The sequence below is a fragment of the Mobula birostris genome, chromosome 18 (assembly GCF_030028105.1).
Source record: "Mobula birostris isolate sMobBir1 chromosome 18, sMobBir1.hap1, whole genome shotgun sequence".
NCBI classification, from domain to species: Eukaryota; Metazoa; Chordata; class Chondrichthyes; order Myliobatiformes; family Myliobatidae; genus Mobula; species Mobula birostris.
Window position 1 is genome coordinate 58,457,906 of NC_092387.1, and position 27,661 is coordinate 58,485,566.

The 27,661-nt window shown below is 41.3% G+C and overlaps 1 protein-coding gene across 1 annotated transcript in view; it reads left to right on the plus strand.

The window, feature by feature from the left end:
- The window catches only part of LOC140212147 (cholesterol side-chain cleavage enzyme, mitochondrial-like), a 44,476-nt gene that overhangs the window by 14,726 nt on the left and 2,089 nt on the right, over nt 1-27,661 (plus strand). The window contains exons 3-8 of the mRNA XM_072282762.1: nt 1,601-1,800; nt 3,657-3,860; nt 6,323-6,483; nt 9,747-9,913; nt 23,455-23,533; nt 26,199-26,390. Coding sequence (XP_072138863.1) covers nt 1,601-1,800; nt 3,657-3,860; nt 6,323-6,483; nt 9,747-9,913; nt 23,455-23,533; nt 26,199-26,390 — 1,003 coding nt within the window. The remainder of the gene's footprint in view (nt 1-1,600; nt 1,801-3,656; nt 3,861-6,322; nt 6,484-9,746; nt 9,914-23,454; nt 23,534-26,198; nt 26,391-27,661) is intronic.

Genomic DNA, 27,661 nt, shown 5'->3' on the forward strand with positions numbered 1-27,661 from the left:
GTTTCCAAAAAGGCCAGCAATATCATGAGGGATCCCACCCACTCTGTTCATGGACTGTTTGTCCCACTCCCACCAGGCTTTATAGCATCCACATCAGGGCCACCAGACTCAACGTCAGTTTTACTTTCCCCAAGAAGTAACGCTGTTCAACGCCTCCACCCACTAACCCACCCCACCACACTGCCCGACATCACTATTTTATCATTCCCTGTTAGAGTCTCCTTACATACAGAAATTCCTGCACCTAGTATCACTTTGTGTACATACAATCAATCTATGTATATAAGCTATCTTATGTATTTATATTTATTGTGGATTTTTATTAATATTGTGTGTTTTTTTTGTTTAATCAGATCTGGACTAACAATTACTTCATTCTCCCATAACACTTGTGTACTGGTACTGAAAATTACATTAAACAGTCTTTAATCTTGAACATCATGACCCATCCATCTTCAGGTACTTTATCAATAAGATTCCTTCCATCCTAAAATTATTGAAAGAAGGAAAAAGAAACAAATTGAAATACAAAGACACAACCCTGCTGGTAGAGACAAAAATGTGTACTATTTTCACCCCACACCCACTATGATCTCTCTGTCTTTAGCCTTTTCTACATTGCTTCAATAATGATCATCTCAAGAAGATCGCCTCACCTTCCATCTGGGCACATTAAAGCCCTTAGAACCTGATATCAAATTTAACATCCTTTTTTTGTGTTTTTTTTAATGCTGCATCAGATCCAGCATAACAATAATTTCCTTCTCATTTACACTCATGTGTTGAAGAATGACAATAAACAATCTTGAAGCTTGACTCTTCATCCTCTCTGAACAGATATGCTGAACTAATACCCAATCCATTCTTCAGCTAGAGTAGTCCTATGCCAGCCTTCCCCACAGATAGCCCCTTTCTGCATATACACTCAGTGACAATTTACTGGGTTCCTTCTGTACCTAATAAAATGGCTACTTGAGTGTAGGTTCTTCACCTTCTGCTGCAGTAGCCCATCCACTTAAAGGTTCGAAGTGTTGTGCGTTCACAGATGCTCCCCTACACACCACTGATGTGACAGTAACATTTGACATACTGTCATCTTCCTGTTTAGTTGACCAGTCTGGCATTCTTCTCTGATGTTTGGATGTTCATTAACAAGGCATTTTCACTCACAGAGCTACTGCGCACTGGATAACTTCTGTTTTTCGCACCATTCTCTGTAAAATATAGACTGCCATTTGTGAAAATCCCAGAAGATCAGCAGTTTCTGAGATACTCAAATCACCCCGTCTGGCACCAGCAATCATTCCACAGTTAACGTCACTTAGATCACATTTCTCATCCATTCTGATGTTTGGTCTGAACAACAACTGAACCTCTTGACCATGTCTGTATGCTTTTATGCATTGAGTTGCTATCATATTATTGCATAATTATATATTAGCATTATCTAATGCAAATACATTATCTGTTGCACCTGGATAGGTACATGAAGGGGTGGGCCTTAGGAGATACTTGCATAGGCTCGTTGGACTGGATAGGCCTGTTACTGTGCTGTATCTCTAAATATATAAATAAACTGAACCAATCTTGTATCTTACAGAAGTGGGGAAGATTGGAAAAGAAGTCGATACATTTTGAACAACAGAATTTTTGCACAGAGCACTACCCAACGGTTCGTGCCCCTTTTCAATGAAGTGGTACTGGATTTTGTGTCCATGGTTCACAAAGAAGTTGAGAAAAGTAGTAGTGGTTACTGGAAAGCTGATCTCTCAAACAATCTCTTCAAATTTGCACTTGAATGTAAGGATACAATATTGCCTATTGGTTATTCTAATACAGTTGCATTGTAGCTTTTATGAAATCATTTTTCTAATTTATTTCAACTGTTCTCAATTGAAGTTCAAGATTATTGTCATCTAAGGCAATTGACTCTACATATACACAACTAGATAAAAGAACATTCCTCTGGACCACTGTGCATCTACAATACATATATCACACAAGGTACATAAAACAAAGTATTACCACAAATAAGTTAATAAAATATAATTTAAAATGCACCTGAAGTAAGTTTAAAATACTTTTTACTGACATAACTGGCAAGCTATAGTATTCATTGTGACTAATATTTTGGGAATTGAATATGTCCTGCCTCTGCAAAGCTCCGCTGTGGTGGGGAACAGTGGGTACCTACATCATACTTGTTGGATCCTGATGTTTTAAATATGAGATTCTTTGGGAGTCAAGAATGAGGCATAAAACATTTTCTGTGAAACACCTTGGAACGTTTGGATGTTCAGTTTAGTGTGGGGAAAAGCATTATTTCACATCTTTCTGTAAATTTAGTATTATTTAATTTCACGCATACTCTTGCAGTAATGTCTGAATTTCTGAATAGGTGTATGGCAGCTGGTGGAGACATACATCATCTATATGATGATGCCATTTTAAAAATCTAAAAATGTGGACCCCATGGTCTTAATTTTAACTCTTGGCCATCTATGGCAATCAGTCTCAATTGTCATCCAGTTAGCACAACGCTCTCTGGATTGGTATTACTTTTACTGGGTTATCTATTGTGTATGATACTCCCAATGAGACCTCCTCTACATTGGTGAGACCCATTGTAAATTGGGAGACCACTTCATCAAGCATTTCTTCTCCATCCACCAAAAGCGGAACTTTCCAGTGGCCAAAATTTTTAATTCCTGTTCCAACTTGTTGATTCGTAGGCTCTATTCATGCCGTGATGAGGCCACCCTCAGGGTGGGGGAGCAGCACCTTGTTTTCTGTCTGGCTAGCCTCCAACCTGATGGCATGAATATCAATTTCTCCTTCTGGTAAAAAAAAATCCTTCCCCCTCCACTCTTCTTCTATGCCCCACTCTGGCCTCTTACTTCTTTTCATCCGCCTATCACCTCCTCCTGGTTCCCCTCCTCCTTCCCTTTCTCCCATAGTCCACTCTCCTCTCCTATGAGATTCCTTCCTCTCCAGCCCTTTACCTTTCCCACCCACCTGGCTTCACCCATCACCTTCTAGCTATCCTCCTTTCCCCATCCTCCCCACCTTTTTATTCCGGCATCTTCCCCCTTCCTTTCCAGTCCTGAAGAAGGGTCTCAGCCCAAAATATTAATTTCCATAGATGCCGCCTGAGCTGCTGCATTTCTCTAGCATTTTGTGTGTGTTGCTTTCATTTCCAGCATCTGCAGAATCTTGTGTTTATGGGTAACTATAGTCATCTAAATTTCTGCCACTTTTCATGAACCTTGCCTCTTCTTTTTAATATTACATCTATAACATGCAAAGGACAGCATTGTACGGAGTTCGCTAGCAGTCCTGACACTGCAGACAAACTTATTGTGGAAAGAACTGGGGGTGGAGGTCCCACAGCCAGCACAATATGGAGATGTTCTGTTACCACTAGTCTACACCACCCCAATGTGGGTCAGCAACTTTGCACCAACCTGAATCTGGTGAAACACCAGTTATATTCAAAGGAACCCAGGTGGACTTCCAGCTGTCAATTGATTCCCTTTGTTGTTCTCCTTCAGTATAAACAAGGCCATTTTACCTCCCCATATCCCTACAGTGTCGATGGTTCATGCAGAGTCACAAAATACTAATGAACGATTTTCAATGTCCAATTTTTCTTGTAGCAATCTGTTACATACTATATGGAGAACGCCTTGACTTACTGCAAGGCAAGTATAACGAGGCATCTCAGAAGTTTATCGATTCTGTTGCCATGATGTTCCAATCTACACCAACAATGCTCTATATTCCTCCTAGTCTGATGAAGTCAATCAATTCGAAAGCCTGGCAGCAACACATAGGCTCATGGGACAATATCTTTGAACATGGTAAGAGAAAATGGGAATATTTAATCTGCATATTTTCTAGTTAAATTACTATTTCTGATTATATAAACTAACAACTACTGTTTTTAATTCTGCACTGCTCCTTCTTGCAGTCTCTATAAGGCTATAAGACATTGGATCAGAATTAGGCAACTCAGTCTGTTAAGTCTGCTCTACTGTTCTGACATGACTGATTTATTATCCCTTTCAATCCTATTCTCCTGCCTTCTTCTCGTAACCTTTGATGTCCTTACTAATCAAGAACCTCCACTTTAAATATACCCAATGATTTGGCCTTCACAGCTAGCTGTGGTCAATGAATTCCACAAAGTCACCACACGCTGGTTAAAGAAATTCCTCTTCATCTCTGTTTTAAAGGAACGTTCTTCTATTCTGATGCTGTGCTCTCTGGTCCTAGACGCATCCTCTATAGGAAACATCCTTTCCACATCCACTCTATCTAGGACATTCAATATTCAATAAGTTTTAATTAAATCCCCCTTCATCCTTCTAAACTCTTGCAATGTAAAAAGGGGACAAAATAGAAAAGGGTGATGAACATAGGACTGAAGGTGTTACATTTGAATGCACGCTGTATAAGGAATAAGGTAGATGAACTTGTAGCACATTTAGAGACTGGCAAGTATGATGTGGGTATCACTGAATCGTGGCTGAAAGAAGATTATAGCTGGGAGCTTAGCGTCCAAGGTTACACATTGTATCGGAAGGACAGGCAAGTAGGCAGAGGGGGGGTGGGGTGACTGGGTGAGAAATGAAATCAAATCATTAGAAAGAAGTGACAGAGTTGTAAGGTGTTGAATCATTGTAGGTAGAGAAAAGGAACTGCAAGGGTAAAAAGACTCTGGTGGGAGTTATATACAGTGGCAAAGATGCGGTATACAAATTACAAAAGGAAATAGAAAATGCATAACAAAAGGGCACTGTAATGATAGTCATGGGGCATTTCAATATGCAGGTAGATTGGGAAAATTAGGTTGGTGCTGGACCCCAAGAGGGCCAATTTGTAGAATGCCTATGACAAGGCTTTTTAGAGCAGCTCATGATTGAGCCCATTAGGAGATCAATTATTCTGGATTGGGTGTGTGCAATGAACTGGAATTGATTAGCGAGCTTAAGGTAAAGAAATCCTTAGTGGAGAGTGATCATGATATGGTTGAATTCACCCTAAAATTTATGAAGGAGAAGCTAAGGTCATATGTATCATTATTACAGTGGGGTAAAGGAAATTACAGAGGCATGAGAGAGGAGTTGGCCAAAATTGATTGGAAATGAACACTGGCAGGGATGACAGCAAAGCAGGAATGGCTGGAATTTCTGGAAGCAATTCCGAAGGCACAGGATAGATACATTCTAAAGAGGAAGAAGTATTCTGAAAGCAGGATAACACAACTATGACTGACAAGAGAAGTAAAAGCCAATATAAAAGCCAAAGGGAGGGCATATAATAGAGAAAAAAATTGGGAAGCTTTTAAAAATCAACAAGACAACAAAAAGAGGTCATAAAAAAGAAAAGATGGAATGTGAAGGTAAGCTAGCCAATAATATTAAAGAGGATACCAAAGGTTTCTTCAGATATATAAAGTGCAAAAGAGAGGTGAGAGTAGATATTTGACCACTGGAAAATGATGCTGGAGAGGTAGTAATAGGGGACAAGGAAATGGCAGACAAATTGAATAAGTATTTTCCATCAGTCTTCACTGTGGAAGCCACCAGCAGTATACCAGACGTTCAAGATTGTCAGGGGATAAAAGTGAGTGAAGTTGCCATTACAAAGAAGGTGCTCGGGAAACTGAAAGGTCTGAAGGTAGATAAATAACCTGGACTAGATGGTCTGCATCCTAGGGTTCTGAAATAGGTGGATGAAGAGTTTGTAGAGGCATTAGTAACAATCTTTCAAGAACCAATAGATTCTGTCATGGTTCCAGAGGACTAGAAAATTGCAAATGTCACTCCACTTTTCAAGAAGGAAGAGAGGCAGAAGAAAGGGAATTATAGGCCAGTTAGTCTGACCACAGTGGTTGGGATGATGTTGGAGTCGATTGTTAAGAATGTGATTTCAGGGTGGTTGAAGGCACATGATAAAAGGGTGGTGGGTGTGTAGAACACACTGCTGGGTGGTAGTAACGCAGATACATTAGGGATGGGAAAATTAATCTCGGTTGCATATGATGACGTAGGTACTTTGATAATAAAATTTACTTTGAACATTTAAGAGATTCTTAGATAGGCAAATAGATAAAAGAAAAATATAGTGCTGTGAGGGAGGGAAGGGTTAGATTATACTTGGAGTAGGTTAAAAGGTTGGCACAACATTGTGGACTGAAAGGCTGTTGTACTATTTTATGTTCTAAGAATGAAGCAGTGAAAAGACTAGTGTGTTTAGTCATGGTTAAGACACTGAATTGTTCATTCATTGATGTCATATTCTCCATTTTCACTCTCAGCCAATACCTATATACAGAAAGTATACAGGCAATTTCAGCAGGGGCTCATAAATGAGCATGCATACCCTGGCGTTGTTACAGAGCTATTGCTGCAAGACGTTCTTTCTTTTGGAGACATCAGAGCCAGTGTAACAGACGTCATGACAGGCGCAGTCGACACAGTAAGAAAGAAATGTGCTTTCAATTATGATTTATAATGCCAATCCCATGGTGAGTGGGGGGAGGGGAGGCATCATTGTTAACACTGATTAACTGGGCTCTAGAAACTTGCACTCATTCCTCAATCACATTTTATTTACTTATACATAAGGAGAACAGCTTGGCCCATATCACCACAATATTCTTAAGTATGAACAGAGTAATGCTATTTTTATACAGGATTGACGTGTAGTTATGGATACTGACCATTTGGTAACCTGTGCATGTTTAAATTCCTTATTTGCATGCTCAATCACCATACATAATATAAATGTTAAAAGTCAATAGAGACTACAAGCTAACAATTTATGATACTTCGAAGTCAGTAAAATAATTGCCCCTAGTCGGTGTGTGCTTTGCATCCTTCCATTACATCTTTATCTTTTCTCAGTATGCCACGTGGGTGCAAGTGCGAAGAGAATCTGTGCACAGGTTCTTGCCTAGGATGAACGCACATTCCCAATAAACTATCCATGCCTGAACCTTGCATTAACCCTCAGCTTACTGCAACTTCCACATCATAAATACTAGTATGGAGCAGTTGGATAGAATGGCCTTTTCTCCTACTGTAGTTCACAAACTGTGATGTGTCTATGGGCAGTGCATAGGAGATCTCAATGTGCAAAGATTATGCAAAAGTGGATTTGTAAAATCTTTGGTGCAAACAGAGGACATAGAGAAACAAAGGTTTGGTAAAGGAAACAATAAACCATTAAAGACTGCATATTAAGATTCAAGTTTATTTATACCATGTACATCGAAACATATAGTGAAATGTGTTGTTTACTTGAACAACCAACATACCTAAGGATGTGTTTGGGAGCAGCCCACAAGCATTGCCGTACATTCCAATGCCAACAAAGCATACCCACAATGCTCAGCAGAGAACTACAAAAAGCAAAGGTGGGGAGTATGTTTCATGGTGAACAATGGTTGGTATGACCCATGTGGTGTGCACACCCTCAAATCCTTTTCCTCCTTGGATCTGCAGTACATTATGCTGCTATGTCAACCTTTCTGGCTGCCTAGAGAATTCACATCTATTGTTATTACAGCTGTGTACATCCCACCACAGGTTGATATTAACCTGGCTCTGAATAAACTTTGCGAAACCATCAATATCCATGAAATCACACAACCAGAGGCTACTTTCATCATTGCTGGAGACTTTAACCAAGCATCGCTGACCAGAGCTTACCCGAAGTTCTGCCAGCACATCGAGGTGAGCACACAGGGAGGAAGCATACTCCACCACCGCTACTCTCCCTTTCGCAATGCCTACAAAGCAATTCTTCGCCCTCCATTTGGAAAGTCTGACCATTCCTCCATCTTGCTCCTGCCTGCCTACAGAAGCCTTGGATAAGCAGTTCAGTGTGTGTTGTTCTCAGCACAAGGGATAAAGCCTTCGCCTCCGGAGACCAACAGGAACTCAAGAGATGCCACTATGATTTGCATAGAGCTATCAAGGTGGCAATGGCAACACAGGGACAAAATCCAGTTACAACTCTGTAACAATGACTGCACACCATCGCAGACGTCAAGAGGAAACGCAGCAGTATAACCAATGTTGCCACCTCACTCCAGGACGAGCTAAATGTTTTTTTATGCTTGATTCAAGGTTGGTAGGACTGAACCCCCAGGGAGAGCTGCTAATAAGCTCTGCACCTTGGCCATCTCCAAGGCTGAGGTATGTAGAACATTCTAATGTGCTAGCAGCCACAGGGCAGCAGGGCTGGATGGCATCCCAGGGCATGTCTTTAAATTGTGCTGAACAGCTGGCTGGTGTGTTCACGGACATTTTTAATTTTTCCCTCTCCCAGTGTGTAGTGCCCTCCTGTTTCAAATCATCCATCGTCGTCCCACTGCCTAAGAAAACTAAGGTAGCATGCCTGAACGATTGGTGCCCTGTCGTACTCATTTCAATTATAAGCAAATGCTTTGAGAGGCTGGTTAAAGACTATATCTGCAGCAAGCAACCATTGACATTGGACCGATGATCTCACCTGCACTGTACACACCAGCTTTGTGGCAAAAGAAGCACAACAGCATCTCTTCCACCTCAGGCGACTGAAGAAGTTCAGCATGGGCCCCTAAATCCTCAAGACCTTCTACGGGGCACCACTGAGAGCATACTGACTGGCTGTATCACTGGATGGTATGGGAACTGCACCAACCTAGATCGCTTCAGAGAGTGCATCTGTGGATGTGAACTTCCCTCCATTGAGGACATTTATAGCAGCAGGTGTAGAAAAAGAAGGCCTGGAAGATCATTGGTGACACTAGTCACCCCAATCATAAACTGTTTCAGCTGCTTCTGCCTGGCAAATGCTACCGCAGCATTAAAGCCAGGACCAACAGGCTACGGAACAGCTTCTTTCTACAAGCCATTGGACTTTTAAATTCACATGTCTGTACATTGCAATGCAGTCATAACGCAAAGATTTTTACTCCCTTGCGTAGTGGGATGGATGTAAGATTTTAAATAAATTCTAAATTCACTTCAAGGTTCAATGTGTTGTGCATTCAGAGACAGTCTTCTTGTACACCACTGTTGTAACGCACGGTTATTTGAGTTACTGGTGTCTTCCTGTCAGCTTGAACCAGTCTGACCATTCTCCTCTGACCTCTCTCATTAACAAGGTATTTATGCCCACAGAACTGCCACTCACTGGATGCTTTTTATTTTTCACACCATTATCTGCAAACTCTAGAGAATATTGTGTGTGAAAATCCCAGGAGATCAGCAGTTCTGAAATGCTCAAACTCCCCTGTCTGACATCAGCAATCACTCCACATAAAGACACTTAGGTCACATTTCTTCCCCATTCTGATGTTTGGTTTGAACAATTGAAACTCTTGACCATGTCTGTATGTTTTTATGTATGGAGTTGCTGCCATGCGATTGGCTGATTGGATATTTCATTAACGAGCAGGTATATAGGTGTACCTAATAAAGTGTTCATTGCGTGTATGTACATACACAAGAATTTGAGTAAGTCATACTCAGAAATAAAGGGCAGAGGTTTGAAAATAAGATCACATTGAGGAAGAAACGGTGAAATAGAGAAGTAGACAAAAGGATTTAAAATTACGAACATTTTCAGTAATTGAAAGGTCAATTTCAAGTTCTTAGATGAATAATCTAACTGTGAACAAGATAATGTTTAGGTTTTTGTTTAAATCAAGATAAATATCAGTCGTACTCTTTTATTCAATCCTGAAACAGACGTCTACTACCCTACTATGGGCAATGTATGAGCTTGCCAAACATCCCCATATTCAGAAGAATTTACGCTCTGAGATTATGGAAGCCCACCAGAAATCAGAAGGTGACCTACTGAAGATGCTAAAGTTAGTGCCGCTCCTCAAGTGTGTGCTGAAGGAAACACTGAGGTAAGAAGCTGCTCAAAGTTAAGGAAAACCACAAGATATAGGATCAGAATTAGGCCATTTGGCCTAATAGATGGCTTATTTTCCCTCTCAAACCATTCGCCTACCTTCCCCCCATAACTGGTGATACCCTTGCTAATCAAGATTGTACCAACCTCCACTTTAAATATACCCAATCATAGGCTCTGCATCGGTATGTTCCATTGAGGCAGGGAAAGGATGGTAGGGTAAAAAGAACCATGGTGTACAAAGGATATAGAAAATCTAGTTCAGAAGAAAAGAAAACCTTATGAAAGGTTCAAGAAACTAGGTACTATTAGAGTTCTAGAAAATTACAAGGGTGGCAGGAAGGAGCTCAATAATGAAATTAGGAGAGCTAGAAGGGACCATGAGAAGGCCTTGGTGGGCAGGATTAAGGAAAACCCCAAGGCACTCTGCAAGTATGTGAAGAGTAAGAGGATGAGCCATGTGAGAATAGAACCAATCAGCAGTGAGAGTGGAAACCTGTGCTTGGAGCCAAAGGAGGTAGCGGATTAATGAATGAATATTTGCTTCAGTATCCATCAGTGAAAAGGAACTTGGCAATCGTGGGGATATCTTACAGTGGACTGAAATGCTGGAGTGTATAGACATTAAGAAAGAGTATGTGCTGGAATTTTTGAAAGATATTAAGTTAGTAAAGCTCCAGGACCGGACGAAATATACCCCGGGCTACTGTGGTAAGCGAGGCAGGAGATTGCTGAGCCTCTAGTGATGATCTTTGCATCATCAATAGGGATGGGAGAAGTACCAGAGGATTGAGAGGTTGCAAACATTGTTCCCTTGTTCAAGAAAGGGAGTAGAGATAATCCAGGAAATTATAGACCAATGAATCTTACTTCAATAGTAGGCAAGTTGTTGGAGAAGATCCTGAGAGGCAGGATTTATGAGCATTTGGAGAGACATAATTTGATTAGTGATAGTCAGCATGGCTTTGTCAAGGGCAGGTCATACCTTATGAGCCTGATTAAATTCTTTGAGGATGTAACAAAACTCATTGATGAAGGTAGAACAGTAGATGTACTGTATATGATTTCAGTAAGGCATTTGATAAGTTTGCCCATGCGAGGCTCATTCAGAAAGTAATAAGACATGGGATCCAAGGAGACCTTGCTTTGTGGATCCAGAATTGGCTTGACCACAGAAGGCAAGGGGTGGTTGTGGATTGTTCGTATTCTGCAGGGAGGACGGTGGCCACTGGTGTTCTGTAGTGATCTGTTCTGGGACCCTTACTCTTTGTGATTTTTATAGATGTTCTGGATGAGGAAGTAGAAGGGTGGGATAGTAAGTTTGTTGATGACACAAAAGCTGGGGATGTTGTGGATAGTCTGGAGGATTGTGAAGTTACAGCGGGACATCGACAGGATGCAGAACTGGGCTAAGAAATTCAACCCAGATAAGTATGAAGTGGTTAATTTTGGTAGGTCAAATTTGAAGACAGAATATAATATTAATGGTAAGACTCTTGGCGGTGTGGAGGATCAGCGAGATCTTGGGGTCCATTTCCATAGGACACTCAAAGCTGCTGCACAGGTTGACAGTGTGGTTAAGGAGGCATATGGTGTGTTGGCCTTCATCAGCCATGGGATTGAGTTGAAGAGCAGTGAGGTAATGTTAAAGCTGTATAGGACCCTAGTCAGACCCCACTTTGAGTACTGTGTTCAGTTCTGGTCACCTCATTACAGGAAGGATGTGGATACTATAGAGAGTGCAGAGGAGATTTACAAGGATGTTGCCTGGATTGGGGAGCATGCCTTATGAGAATAGGTTGAATGAACTTGGCCTTTTCTCCTTGGAGCAATGGAGGATGAGAGGTGTCTAAGATGATGAAAGGCATTGATCATGTGGATAGCCAGAGGCTTTTCCAGGGCTGAAATGGCTAACACGAGGGGGTATAGTTTTAAGGTGCTTGGAAGTAGATACAACGGGGATGTCAGAGGTAAGTTTTTCACACAGAGAGTGGTGGGTACGTGGGATGCGCTGCCAGCGGCAGCAGTGGAAGCAGATACAATAGGGTCTTCTAAGACACTCTTAGATAGGTACATGGAGCTTAAAAAATTAGAGGGCTACGTGGTAGGGAAATTCTAGGCAGCTTCGAGAGTAGGTTACATGGTCGGCACAACACTGTGAGCCGAAGGGCCTGTAATGTGCTGTAGATTTTCTATGTTCTAATCACATGGCCACCACAGTTATCTGTGGCAATGAATCCCACAGATTCCCTACCCTCTGGCTAAAGAAATTTCACTGCCTCTCTTCTAAAGGGACATCCTTCTATCATGAGGTTATGTCCTCTGATCCTAAAATCTCCTATAGTTGGAAACATCCTCACCACATCCTCTTTATCTAGGCCTTTCAATACTCGATAGGTTTCAAAGAGATCCTCCTCATTCTTCTGAACTCCAGCTCAGAGCCATCAAATGCACCACATACATTAATCTTTTCATAAGACCATCAGACATAGGAGCAGAATCAGGCGATTTGGCCCATTGATTCCGCTCTGCCATTCAATCATGGCTGATCCTCATCTCCCCTCCTCAGCTTCACTCCCCGGCCTTCTCCCCATAACCTTTGATGCCATGTCCAATCAAGAACCTATCAAGTTCTGCCTTAAATACACCCAGCGACAAGGCTCCACAGCTGCCTGTGGTAATAAATTCAACAAATTCACCACCCTCTAGCTAAAGAAATTTCTCTGCATCTCTGTTTTAAATAGATGTCCCTCTATCCTGAGGCTGTGCCCTCTTGTCCTAGACTTCCCCACCATGGGAAACAACCCTTTCACATTAACTCTCTCTAGGCCTTTCAACATTCAAAAGCTTTCAATGAGATCTCCCCTCATCCTTCTAAATTCCAACGAGTACAGATCCAGAGCCATCAAATGTTCCTCATATGATAACCCTTTCATTCCCAGAATCATCCTTGTGAACTTCCTCCGAACGCTCTCCAATGCCAGCACATCTTTTCATAGATGAGGAGCCCAAAACTGTTCACAATACTCAAGGTGAGGCCTCACCAATGTCTTATAAAGCCTCAGCATCACATCCCTGCTCTTATATTCCGGACCTCTTGTAATGAATGCTACCATTGTATTTGTCTTCCTCATCCTTACTCAACCTGCAAGTTAACCTTTAGGTTGTTCTGCACAAGGACTCCCAAGTCCCTTTGCATCTCAGATTTTTGGATTTTCTCCCCGTTTAGAAAATAGTTCGCACATTTATTTCTACTACCAAAGTGCATGACCATGAATTTTCCAACATTGTGTTTCATTTGCCACTTTCTTGCCCATTCTCCTAATCTGTCTGAATCCTTCTTCATCCTACCTATTTCCTCAACACTACCTGACCCTCCACCAATCTTCGTATCATCTGCAAACGCGGCAACAAAGCCATCTATTCCATCATCTATATCACTGAGCTACGTCATTAAAAGAATGGTCCCACCATCGAACCCTGTGGAACACCACTAGTCACTGGCAGCCAACCAGAAAAGGATCCTTTTATCCCCACTTGCTGCCTCCTACCAATCAGCCAATACGCTAACCATGCCAGTAACCTTCCTGTAATACCATGGGCTCTTAACTTGGTAAGCAGCCTCATTGTGGCACCTTGTCAAAGGCCTTCTGAAAGTCCAAATATATAACGTCCACTGCATCCCCTTTATCTATCCTACTTGCGATCTCCTCAAAGAATTGCAATAGGTTCGCCAGGCAAGATTTTCCCTTAAGGAAACCATGCTGACTTTGTCCTATCTTCTCCTTTGTCACCAAGTACTCCATAACCTCATCTTTAACAGTTAACTCTAACATTTTCCCATCCACAGAGGTCAGGCTAACTGGCCTATAATTTCCTTTCTGTTGCCTTCCTCCTTACTTATAGAGTGACATCTGCAATTTTCCAGTCCTCTGGCATCATGCCAGAGTCCAATGATTTTTGAAAGATCATTACCAATGCCTCCACAATCTCTACCACTACCTATTTCAGAACCGTAGGGTGCAGTTCATCTGGCCCAGGTGACTTATGTACCCTTAGGTCTTTCAGCTTTTTGAGCACCTTCTCCCTTGTAATAGTAACTACACTCACTTCTCTCCCTTCACACCCTACAACATCTGGCACACTGCTAGTGTCTTCCACAGTGAAGACTGACACAAAACACTCACTTAGTTTATCTGCCATCTCCTTGGCTCCGTTATTATTTCTCCAGCCTCATTTCTAGCAGTCCTCTATCTACTCTAATCTCTCTTTTATTTTTTATATACTTGAAAAAAGTTTCACTATCCACTTTGATATTGTTTGACAGCTTGCTTTCATATTTCATATTTTCCCTCCTATTGATTAATTTAGTTGTTTGCTGTAGGTTTCCAAAAGCTTTCCAATCCTCTGTCTTCCTACTAATTTTTGCTTTGTTGTATACCTTTCTCTTTTCCTTTTACATTAGCTTTGACTTCCCTTGTCAGCCACGGTTGTACTATTATGCAGTTTGAGTGTTTCTTTGTTTTTGGAATACATCTGTCCTGCAACTTCCTCATTTTTCCTAGAAACTTGCGCCATTGCTGCTCTGCTGTCATCCCTGCCAGCATCTCCTCCCAATTTACTTTGGACAACACCTCTCTTATAACACTATAATTTCCTTTGGTCATAGTCATAGTCATAGTCATACTTTATTGATCCCGGGGGAAATTGGTTTTCGTTCCAGTTGCACCATAAATAATAAATAGTAATAGAAATAGTAATAGTAATATTACCATTAGTAAATAGTAAATAGTAATAGTCATAGAAATAATAAATAGTAATAGAATAGTAATAGAAAATAGTAATAAATAGTTAAATAGTATTATGTAAATTATGCCAGTAAATTATGAAATGTTCAGGACCAGCCTATCGGCTCGGGGTGTCTGACCCTCCAAGGGAGGAGTTGTAAAGTTTGATGGCCACAGGCAGGAATGACTTCCTATGACGCTCTGTGCTGCATCTCGGAGGAATGAGTCTCTGGCTGAACGTACTCCTGTGCCCACCCAGTACATTATGTAGTGGATGGGAGACATTGACCAAGATGGCATGCAACTTAGACAGCATCCTCTTTTCAGACACCACCGTGAGAGAGTCCAGTTCCATCCCCACAACATCATTGGCCTTACGAATGAGTTTGTTGCTTCTGTTGGTGTCTGCTACCCTCAGCCTGCTGCCCCAGCACACAACAGCACTGAAATACTGTTATGGCAGACTTTACTTTCTCCCTATCAAATTTCAAATTGAAATCAATCACATTGTGATCACTGTCACCTAAGGGTTCTTTTACCTTACACTCCCTAATCACCTCCGGTTCATTACATAAGGCCCAATCCAGTATAGCTGATCCCTTAGAGGGTTCAATGACAAACTGCTCTAAAAAGCCATCTTGTAGATATTCAACAAACTCACTCTCTTGGGATCCATTTCCAGCCTGATTCATTCTCATAAACCCCCTCTGGACCCTCTCCAATGAAAGCACATCCTTCTTACATAGAGAACCAAAACCTGCTCATAATACTCCACAGCAACACACAAAATGCTGTAGGAACTCAGCAGGCCATTCAGCATTTTGGGTATGTTGCTCTGCATTTTCTTCAGCTGCAGAATCTCTTGTGTTCACAATACTTCAAATATGGTCAGAGCAGTGCCTTGTAAGTCTCACAAAAGCTATTCTTCAAATTTGCAAGGCATTTTGAGGAGGTAGAACTGTGCTAAAGTCCCCATCAACCGGCAAATAGGGTTCCCTTCTGGTCCCAACCCCAACTTTAATAAGTTTGTTCAGTTCTGATCTCATTGCAGAATGAATGTGAAGGCTTTGGGGGGGAGAATGCAGAGGAGGTTCACCTGGATGCTACCTGCATTAAAGGTCACAGTTCAAAGTAAATTTATTATCAAAGTATGTATATGTCACCATATACTATCCTGAGATTCATTTTCTTGCTGGCATTCACAATAGAACAAAGAAATGCAATAGAATCAATGAAAAACTATACACGAAAGCTGATATGTATCCAATGTGCAAAAGAAGGCAAACTGCAAATACGAAAACAAATAAATAAATACACAACACTTAGAACGTGAGTTGTGGAGTCCTTGAAAATGAGTCCGTAGGTTGCGTAATCAGTTTAGTGCTGAGGTGAGTGAAGCCACGCTAGTTCAGCAGCCTGCTAATTGAAGGGAAATGACTGTTCCTGAACCTGGTAGTATGGAACCTAAGGCTTCTTCCGGATGGTAGCAGCATGTAGAGAACATGGCCTGGATGGTAGGGGTCCTTGATGATGGTCTTTTTTTGTGGTAGCACTCCTTGTAAATGTGCTCAACGGTGGGGAGGGCTGTTCCTTTGACGGACTGAGCTGTAACTACCATGATTTGTAAGCTTTTCTGTTCTTGGGTTTGGGCTTTCCATATCAGGCCGTGATGCAACCAGTCAGCACACTCTTCATCGTGCACTTATAGAAGTTTGTCAGTGTTTTAGATGACGTGCCGAAACTTCTAAGAAAGTAGAGGTGCTACTGTGCCTTCTTTGAAATAGCACTTAAGTGTGGTCCCAGGACAAATCCTCTGATATGATAATACCAAAGAATTTAAAGTTACCAACCTTCTCTATCTCCAATCCCCGAAAGAGGACTGGCTCATGAACCCCCAATTTCTTCCTCCTGTAGTTTTGCTGATGCCGAGTGAGGGGTAAGAGATTGGTGAGTATTAGCTATAAAGAGAGAAACATAGAAAACCTACAGCACAATACAGACCCTTTGGCCCACAGTGCTGTGCCGAACATGTACTTACTTTAGAGATTACCTAGGGTTATCCATAGCCCTCTGTTTTTCTAAGCATATCTACCTATCCAAGAGTCTCGTAAAAGACCCTATTGTATCTGCCTCCACCACAGTCGACAGCAGCCCATTCCATGCACTCACCACTCTCTGCGTTTTATATAATAAAAAAAACTTACTCCTGACATCTCCTCTACACCCATTTCCAAGCACCTTTAAAACTGTGCCCTCTCATATTAGCCATTTCAGACCTGGGAAAAAGCCTCTGACTATCCACATGATTAATGCCTCTCATCATCTTATACACCTCTATCAGGTCACCTCTCATCCTTTGTCATTCCAAGGAGAAAAGGTCAAGGTCACTCATATGGTTTCCACGGCCTTCCTGTAGTGAGGCGACCAGAACTGAGCACAGTACTCCAAGAGGGGTCTGACCAGGGTCCTATGTAGCTGTAACATTAGCTCTCGGCTCTAGAACTCAGTCCCACGATTGATGAAGGACAATATACCGTATGCCTTCTTAACCACACAGTCAACCTGCGCAGCAGCTCTGAGTGTCCTATGGACTCAGACACAAAAATCCCTCTGATCCCCCACACTGCCAAGAGGCTTACCATTAATACTATGATCTGCTATCATATTTGACCTACCAAAATGAACCACCTCACACTTACCTAGGATGAATTCCATCTGCCAATTCTCAGCCCAGTTTTGCATCCTATCGATATCCCGCTGTAAACTCTGACAGCCCTCCACACTATCCACAACACCCACAACCTTTGTGTCATCAGCAAATTTACTAACCCATCCTTCCACTTCCTCATCCATATCTTTTATAAAAATCACAAAGAGAAGGGGTCTCAGAACAGATCCCTGAGGCATACCACTAGTCACTGACCTCCATGCTGAATATGACCCGTCTACAACCACTCTTTGCCTCCTGTGGGCAAGACAGATCTGGATCCCCTTGGATCCGACACCTCCTTACTTTCTCAATAAGCCTTGCATGGGGTACCTTATCAAATGCCTTGCTGAAATCCATATACACTACATCTACTGCTCTTCCTTCATCAATCTGTTTAGTCACATCCTCAAGAAATTCAATCTGGCTCGTAAGGCACGACCTGCCTTTGACAAAACCATGCTAACTATTCCTAATCATACTATGCCTCTCCAAATGTTCATAAATCCTGCCTGTCAGGATCTTCTCCATCAACTTACCAACCACGGAAGTTAGAGTCACTGGTCTATAATTTCCTGGGCTATCTCTACTCCTTTTCTTTAATAAGGGAACAACATCTGCAACCCTCCAATCCTCCAGAACCTCTCCACCACATCTATATGCTCAAGCTTTTCAGTCCACTGTAAGTCATCCCTACAATCATCAAGGTCCTTTTCCGTAGTGAATACTGAAGCAAAGTATTCATTAAGTACCTCCGCAATCTCCTCCAGTTCCATAGACACTTTTCCACTGTCACACTTAATTGGTCCTATTCTCTCATGTCTAGTCCTCTTGCTCTTCACATAAATGCCTGACATTTTCCTTAATCCTGCTTGCCAAGGCCTTCTCATGACCCCTTCTGGCTCTCCTAATTTCATTTTTAAGCTCCTTCCTGCTAGCCTCATAATTTTCTAGATCTCTATCATTACCTAGTTTTTTGAACCTTTCATAGCTTTTCTTTTCTTCTTGACTTGATTTTCAGCTGCCTTTGTACACCATGGTTCCTGTACCCTTCCATTCTTTCCCTGTCTCATTGGAACATACCTCTGCAGAATGCCAAATATCCCCTGAACATTTGCCACATTTCCCTAAGAACATCTGCTCCCAATTTATACTTACAAGTTCCTGCCTGATAGCTTCATGTTTCCCCTTACTCCAATTCAACATTTTCCTTAACTTGTCTCCTCTTATCCATCTCCAAAGCTATGGTAACGGAGATAGAATTGTGATCACTATCTCCAAAATCCTCTCCCACTGAGAGACCTGACACCTGACCAAATTCATTTTCCAATACCAGATCAAGACCAGCCTCTCCTTTTGTAGGCTTATCTACATATTGTGTCAGAAAGCCTTCCCGAACACACCTAACAAACTCCACCCCATCTAAACCCCTTGATCTAGGGAGATGCCAATCAATACTGGGGAAATTAAAATCTCCCACCACAACAACCCTGTTATTATTGAAAGGTTAGACGGTTTTCTCTGGAGTGTTGGAGACTGATGGGAGACCCAAAACAAGTATATAAAATAGGGTAGACATACAGTGTTTCTTTCCTAGGGTTGAAATGTCAAATATGGAGGGAAGAGCTGTAAGGTGAGAGGGAGAAAGTTAAATGAGATGTGTTGGCCAAGTTATTTTATACAGAGAGTAGCAATTGACTGGAATGCACTGCCAAGGTTGGTGGAAGGAGAAATGATATTGGTATTTGAGAGGTATTTAAGCACCTGGACCTTAAGGGAATAGAGGGATATGGATCATGTTCAGGCAGATAAGATTAGTTTCATTTCTGATCATGATCGGCAGTCATTGTGGGACAAACAACCTTTTTCTGTGCTGTACTGTCCTATGTTGTAAGAAAATGCAAAGCAGTACCTTGCAGAGCATCATGAAATGGGTAAAATTAACTTATTGACACATTTAAAGTTTTATACATGATGCACTGTGGTTAATGCTAACAACTTTCACGTAAATCCCCAATCAAATTTATTCTAAGATTGGCTCATTTACCTTGTCATACTTTGTGGGGTACTTAAACCCATAAAATGTTTCCTCACCCGTCTAGATAATAGACTAGAACAAACTAAAACTCGGTGATAAGAATGTAGAAGAGTGAAACACTTGTTTAACACCTGCAATCTCCTGTATTCAACTGTCTGAACAAGGTAAATGCAATCCAAAAATACTTTGATTCAATTGCACCATTGAACTATGGTTTAATGGCTCTTTCCAGGGATATTTAGGAGGCAACTACACTGCTTAGGTCTGGAATTACACAAAGGCCTAGACCAGGTAGATTTCCTTCCTGAAGAATGAGAATCACAGCCCACTGTCTCTCTGCTGAGAAGGATGTTGCAACAGTCCCATTTCCTCAAAATGTCCTAAGAATTTGAAATATTAGACTTTTTTATGACAAGCTAGTACTTTCATTGGTGATCATTACTGATGCTATTTTTCTTTTCCTCTTAATTATCCTGTTAGTTAAAAAATGTTAGGGTTCCTTGATGACTCTTAATCAATCCCAGTTTAGATTCCAAGTATTCAAAATTAGTTTATTTAATATTGTTGTATCAGTGCAACAGAAGATTCACTTAATATTGACAGACCTAGATGGACAAATACATACATGTCTCACCATTTTCAGAATACATAAGAATGGTGAATTCTGTCTTGATGGGATGAATCTTCAATTATTAATCTTGCTTTCAATGGCTTCATCTGTCTTGGTACTACCAATGAATTACACACCTCAAGCACCCCAAAATATAAAGAAAGAGTTAAAGATTTAAATAAAGATTACTTCTTAGTGTATTTTTATTTTATTTCGAGATACAGCATGATGACAAGCCCCTCCAACCCAAAGAGCACACTCTGCCCAATTACACCCATGTGACCAGTTAACCTATGAAGTCTTTGGTATATAGAAGGAAACCGGAGCACCCAGAGGAAACCCATGCAGTCATGGGGAGAACATACAAACTCCTTATAGACAGTAGTGGGAAATGACCCGGATCACTATCTATTCTACCCTCGCTCAAGAGTTTTTCCCCAGATTCTTAAACTAGGCAGATAGTTGAACTCCAGTCCCGGCATAGTTGTAGTGTGAAGGAGGTTTTCTTTGGTCACCAACGCGTTACAGTATGTAGGGAGCTGAGTTAAGACACAGTACTTCTAAATGTTCTTATGAGAGATCGTTTCAAATATTGATTAAAATTCCTTCGACTTGTAACAAGTTCTTCTGACTAATAAATGAATATATAATGGCAGGCCTGATGTCGAAGGTCAATCACTTAGCAATGCAGTAATAAGTAATCAACAACAGCTGTAAACTACAAGTAAGCAATGAGACCTAGTAGCTAGAAATAAACTGGCAAATCAAATCAGGTGGGACATAACACTAGTACTGTAATAGCATCAATGCTAACCGCTACGCTACTGTGCCACAAGGGATTTTAATGGTATAAAAACTTAAACTGATTCAGTTGAATAAAAACTATGTTGGATCAAACACTCTTCAATGTGATTGGTAGGTGGGAAGCCTTCAAAGGGGAAATTTTGAGAGTGCAGAGTTTGTATGTTCCTGTCAGGATTAAAGGCAAATTAAATAGGAATAAGGAACCTTGGTTCTCAAGGGATATTGCAACTCTGATAAAGAAGAAGAGGGAGTTGTATGATATGTATAGGAAACAGGGGGTAAATCAGGTGCTTGAGGAGTATAAGAAGCGCAAGAAAATACTTAAGAAAGAAATCAGGAGGGCAAAAAGAAGACATGAGGTTGCCTTGGCAGTCAAGGTGAAGGATAATCCAAAGAGTTTTTATAAGTATATTAAGAGCAAAAGGATTGTAAGCAATAAAATTGGTCCTCTTGAAGATCAGAGTGGTCGGCTTTGTGCAGAACCAAAGGAAATGGGGGAGATCTTAAATAGGTTTTTTGCGTCTGTATTTACTAAGGAAGCTGGCATGAAATCTATGGAATTGAGGGAATCAAGTAGTGAGACCATGGAAACTGTACAGATTGAAAAGGAGGAGGTGTTTGCTGTCTTGAGGAAAATTAAAGTGGATAAATTCCCAGGACCTGACAGGGTGTTCCCTCGGACCTTGAAGGAGACTAGTGTTGAAATTGCAGGGGCCCTGGCAGAAATATTTAAAATGTCGCTGTCTACGGTTGGAGTGCCGGAGGATTGGAGAGTGGCTCATGTTGTTCTGTTGTTTAAAAAAGGATCGAAAAGTAATCTGGGAAATTATAGGCCGGTGAGTTTAACATCAGTAGTAGGTAAGTTATTGGAGGGAGTACTAAGAGACAGAATCTACAAGCATTTGGATAGACAGGGGCTTATTAGGGAGAGTCAACATGGCTTTGTGCGTGGTAGGTCATGTTTGACCAATCTGTTGGAGTTTTTCGAGGAGGTTACCAGGAAAGTGGATGAAGGGAAGGCAGTGGATATTGTCTACATGGACTTCAGTAAGGCCTTTGACAAGGTCCCGCATGGGAGGTTAGTTAGGAAAATTCAGTCGCTAGGTATACATGGAGAGGTGGTAAATTGGATTAGACATTGGCTCAATGGAAGAAGCCAGAGAGTGGTGGTAGAGAATTGCTTCTCTGAGTGGAGGGCTGTGACTAGTGGTGTGCCACAGGGATCAGTGCTGGGTCCATTGTTATTTGTCATCTATATCAATGATCTGGATGATAATGTGGTAAATTGGATCAGCAAGTTTGCTGATGATACAAAGATTGGAGGTGTAGTAGACAGTGAGGAAGGTTTTCAGAGCCTGCAGAGGGACTTGGACCAGCTGGAAAAATGGGCTGTAAAATGGCAGATGGAGTTTAATACAGACAAGTGTGAGGTATTGCACATTGGAAGGACAAACCAATGTAGAACATACAGGGTTAATGGTAAGGCACTGAGGAGTGCAGTGGAACAGAGGGATCTGGGAATACAGATACAAAATTCCCTAAAAGTGTCGTCACAGGTAGATAGGGTCGTAAAGAGAGCTTTTGGTACATTGGCCTTTATTAATCGAAGTATTGAGTATAAGAGCTGGAATGTTGTGATGAGGTTGTATAAGGCATTGGTGAGGCCGAATCTGGAGTATTGTGTTCAGTTTTGGTCACCAAATTACAGGAAGGATATAAATAAGGTTGAAAGAGTGCAGAGAAGGTTTACAAGGATGTTGCCGGGACTTGAGAAACTCAGTTAGAGAGAAAGGTTGAATAGGTTAGGACTTTATTCCCTGGAGCGTAGAAGAATGAGGGGAGATTTGATAGAGGTATATAATATTATGATGGGTATAGATAGAGTGAATGCAAGCACGCTTTTTCCACTGAGGCAAGGGGAGAAAAAAACTAGAGGACATGGGTTAAGGGTGAGGGGGGAAAAGTTTAAAGGGAACATTGGGGGGGCTTCTTCACACAGAGAGTGCTGAGAGTATGGAATGAGCTGCCAAATGAGGTGGTAAATGCGGGTTCTTTTTCAACATTTAAGAATAAATTGGACAGATACATGGATGGGAGGTGTATGGAGGGATATGGTCCGTGTGCAGGTCAGTGGGACTAGGCAGAAAATGGTTCGGCACAGCCAAGAAGGGCCAAAGGGCCTGTTTCTGTGCTGTAGTTTCTATGGTTCTAAATATTACAAGAACTTTTTTTGCCGTCCCATAAAAATGCTAGATTAACTCAGATGAATAATCTGCTAAACCCATTTGTCCTTTCCAAAACAATGCCGTTTCTTAAGTGCATTTCTGGACTTCTCTGTTGTAACAATAATGTCAAGCATTCACTGTATATTGATTGATATCACTGCTGCATGTCGAACAGCTACAATGTGAAAACACGTCTTGTTGAACAGAATCTAGGAATTCATGTTTACACATGCAGGTGAAGTGCTGATCCCATTTTGCAATTCTACTTAATTGCAAGTATGCATATATTTAAAAAAACTTGTTTCACTGCTTTGAATTTCAATGCAATTGTTCTTCTGCTAAGGGAATTTATTTATATTTTTCAGACTTTATCCGGTGGCTACAACAGTACAGCGATACTTACATGAAGACACTGTGCTGCACAATTATCATGTACCAGCTGGGGTATGATATTGATAATTACATTATCAACCACCTTTGGCATATATCCTCAGCAGCCACTTTATTACTACCTGTACCTAATAAATTGGCCACTATGTACTTTCATGGTCGTCTGCTGTTGTAGCACATACACTTCAACATGTGTGTTCAGAGATGTTCTTCTGCACAGCACTATTGTAATGCATGATTACTTGAGTTACTGTCATCTTCCCATCAGCCTGAACCAGTCTAGCAATTCTCTGCTTTCCTCTCTCATTAACAAGCCACAGAACTGCTGCTCAATGGATGTTTTTTTGTTTTTCGCACCATTCGGCATAAACTCTAGAGACTGTTATGCATGAAAATTCCAGAAGGTCAGCATTTTCTGAGATAGTCGAACCACTCTGTCTGCCACCAACAACTATTCACAGTCAAAGTCACATAGATTACATTTCTTCCCCATTCTGATGTTTGGTCTGAACAACAACTGAACCTTTTGACCATGTCTGTATGCTTTTATGCCTTGAGTTGCTGCCACATGATTGGTTGGTTAGATAATTGCATTAACGAGCAGGTGTACAGGCGTACCCAATAAAGTGGCCACTGAATGTACGTAAACCTTCAAGAGCTCCAGTGTACCATAATATGTGACTTTTGACTTGTAGTTGCAGGTATTGTGAGCAGTTAGGGGCCCCTTATCTAAGAAAGGATGTGCTGGCATTGGAGAGGGTTCAATGGAGATTCATGAGAATGATCCCAGGAATGACAGGACTGGTACGCAGTGGACTCTAGAAGAATGAAGGGGGATCTTACTGAATATTGAAAGGTTTGAAAGGCCTAGATAGAGTGGATATGGAGAAGTGGGGGAGCTAAGGACCAGAGGGCACAGCTTTAGAATACAAGGACATTCCTTTAAACAGAGATGAGAAGAAATTTCTTTAGCTAGAGGGTGGTGAACCTTCGGAAATGATTGCCACAGACAATTGTGGAGGCCAAATCATTGGGTATATTTAAAGCTGGGGCTGATAGGTTCTTAATTACTAAGGGTGTCAAAGGTTACAGGGAAAAGCCAGGAGAATGTGGTTGAGAGGCATAATAAATCAGCCATGATGTAATAGCAGAGCAGACTGGATGAGCCTCATGGCCTATTTCTGCTCGTGTGTCTTATGGTATGGTCTACTGTCAATGTAGATCAGTTTAACACAATAACACTTGCTGTCTCCTGTGTTCAGCTATCTTAATGAGGCAAACATAATCCAAAAGTACTTAGATTCTCCTGCACCATTGAACTGTGTCTTAATCGGTCGTTCAGGGGACATTTATCCAAAACTATGTCTTAATAATTTGTGTTGTTCAAATTTCTCCAAAACACTACTTTTTTTCAGTTTTAAGCCCTGATTACTTTTCTGAAGACTGGTTGAAGTATTTCCATTATTTTCTGTTTTTATTTATGACTGAAAGAACAGTAATTCTGCTCCTTGTTCCAATTAGAGTAAACAGTAGTCATAGTGTAATCACTCAAATTGAGTATGAGGGCCTAAGGGATTATTCCCTTAATAGAGAATGCCTATGTGTGACATGTTTAACATAGGGAGGCTGATGCACGGGCAGCCCTTGACAGATCGAAGTTAGGGTCCAACAGCATGGAATGCAAGACCCTTCACTGCTGTAGGCTTCCTTCACCTCTACTGCCATTGTAATGTGCCAACATCTTTGACTGGCTCCATCGACAAGACCTTGGTTGGATTGCTCTGTCTGGAACCACACTCTTGCTCCTACTGCTATGGGTAACCCTACGAGGAGCTAAGAACTAGACGTCATCACTGCCAGGATCTCAGGAACTCACCATGACAAGATAACGAACCTTGGAGACGGATAGAATAAATATCCTACTTATGGCCTTCTTAAACAAGGAAATTTACAGAATCACCATTCAGTACTCAAGGTTACAATAATCAAAATCTCACATCTTCCATTTTGCCTGCATATACACTCAGTGGTCACTTTATTGGGAACCTCCTGTACACTTGTTTGTTAATGCAAATATCTGATCAGTCAGTCATGTAGCACCAACTCAATACATAAAAGCATGTAGACATGGTCAAGAGGTTCAATTGTTGTTCAGACCAAACATCAGAATGGGAAAGAAGTGTGAGCGAAGTAACTTTGACCATGGAATGAGGTGGTTTGAGAATTACAGGAGCTGCTAATTTCCTAGGATTTTCACACACAACAGTCTGTAAAGTTTACAGAGAATGGTGCAAGAAACAAATAAGCATCGAGTGAGTGACAGTTCTGTGGACGAAAATACTTTGTTAATGAGAGAGTTCAGAGAAGAATGGCCAGACGTTCAAGCTGATGGGAAGACGACAGTAACTCAAATAACCACACATTACAACAGTGGTGTGCAGAACAGCATCTCTGTGTGCACATGTCAAATCTTGAAGTACGTGGGCTACAGCAGCAGAAGGCACAAACAAGAGGTACCTAATAAAGTGAACACTGAATGTACAGGCACACCCATAGGATTGTGGGACTTGAGATTATATTCACAGTGCCAGAATCCATCATTCACCTTTGTTAATAAATGCACTTGTCCACAACTGGGTTTCCAATTGGTCCATGTAGCAGGGGAACAGACCCCAAAAGTACAAATCATTTACCTGGTTCTTGTTTCCCTCTCTTGTAGATGTTAGTGCAGGTGGGGCTGTATGCGATGGGAAGGAACTCAGAGATATTTAGCAACCCAGAAAAATATGATCCTGAAAGATGGCTGAAGAGAGAAGACACACGCTTCAGACACCTTGCATTTGGGTTTGGACCACGGCAATGCCTTGGGCGCAGGATCGCAGAGACTGAAATATTTCTCTTTTTGATTCATGTAAGTCTGTGATTTCCTGCCAAGGATTAACATAGTTGCAAATACTTGGGTTAGCATGTCTAATAGAATCCATTAAACACAGCATTTTAAATATTTTTCTAGTTTCAACAGTATTTTTATGGATATTGCAACACTGCAAATGAGGATCTACAAACACTTCAGGAGTCATGATTCCTGCAAATAATATTACCAGGCTCAAGGACAGCTTCTATCCCACTGTAATATGTCTATTAAATGGTCCCTTAGTACAATAAGGTGGACTTGATCCCTCAAACTACCTTGTTACAGCCTTGCACCTTATTTATTTTTATTGAGAGATACAGTGTGGAACAGGCTCTTCCGGCCCAACAACAGACACTGCATAGTAACCCACCTATTTGACCCTAGCCTAATTGCAGGACAATTTACACTGACCAATTAACCTAACTGGTACATCTTTGAACTGTGGGAGAAAACCAGAACACCTGGATGAAACCCATGTAGTCACAGGTACAAATTCCTTACAGATGATGTTGGAATTGAACTCTGAAATGACTCCCCAAGCTGTAACAGTGTCGTGCAACTGCTACACTACCGTGGCATCCTAGTGTCTACTTGCACTGTACTTTCTCCATAACTAATACTTTATTCTGCTTTCTATTATTTGTACTACCTCAATGCAATGTTATAATGAAATAATTTGTATCAGTGACATACAAGAAGTTGTTTTACTGTACCTCGATACATGTGACAATATTAACCAATTTACCAGTGAGGTGAGTTGAGAAGCTGATAAACAAAAAGGGTTTGAACAATGAACAGAGATGCAAACAAACTGCATTTTCACTTGCTTGTTTTGTAACATTTCAAGTTCAAGTTCAAGTTTATTTGTTATTGAACCATACACATGTATACAGCTAAACGAAACATCATTCCTCCAGGGCTAAAGTGCCAGTCACAATACATACAGTCGCACACAGCACATACACATTGTTATGATAGCACATACAGTCACAAAATAATATTAGCACCAGTCCCTGAGTGGCATGGCCTGAAAATTAATGGTGCATGGGATGTTGTCCTAGAGCCATGTTTCTGCAAAAACAAGCACACAGCAGTTCCTCATCTCACATTGGGTCATTCACACCTGAAAATTAATGGTGCATAGGATGTCCTGGAGCCATGGTTCTGCAAGAACAAGCACGCAGTGTCTCCTCATCTCACATTGGGTCAGCCACTGATGAAGGCAATCCAACTTTTCTTCCAGGGACCAAATACTGGAGGGCAACACT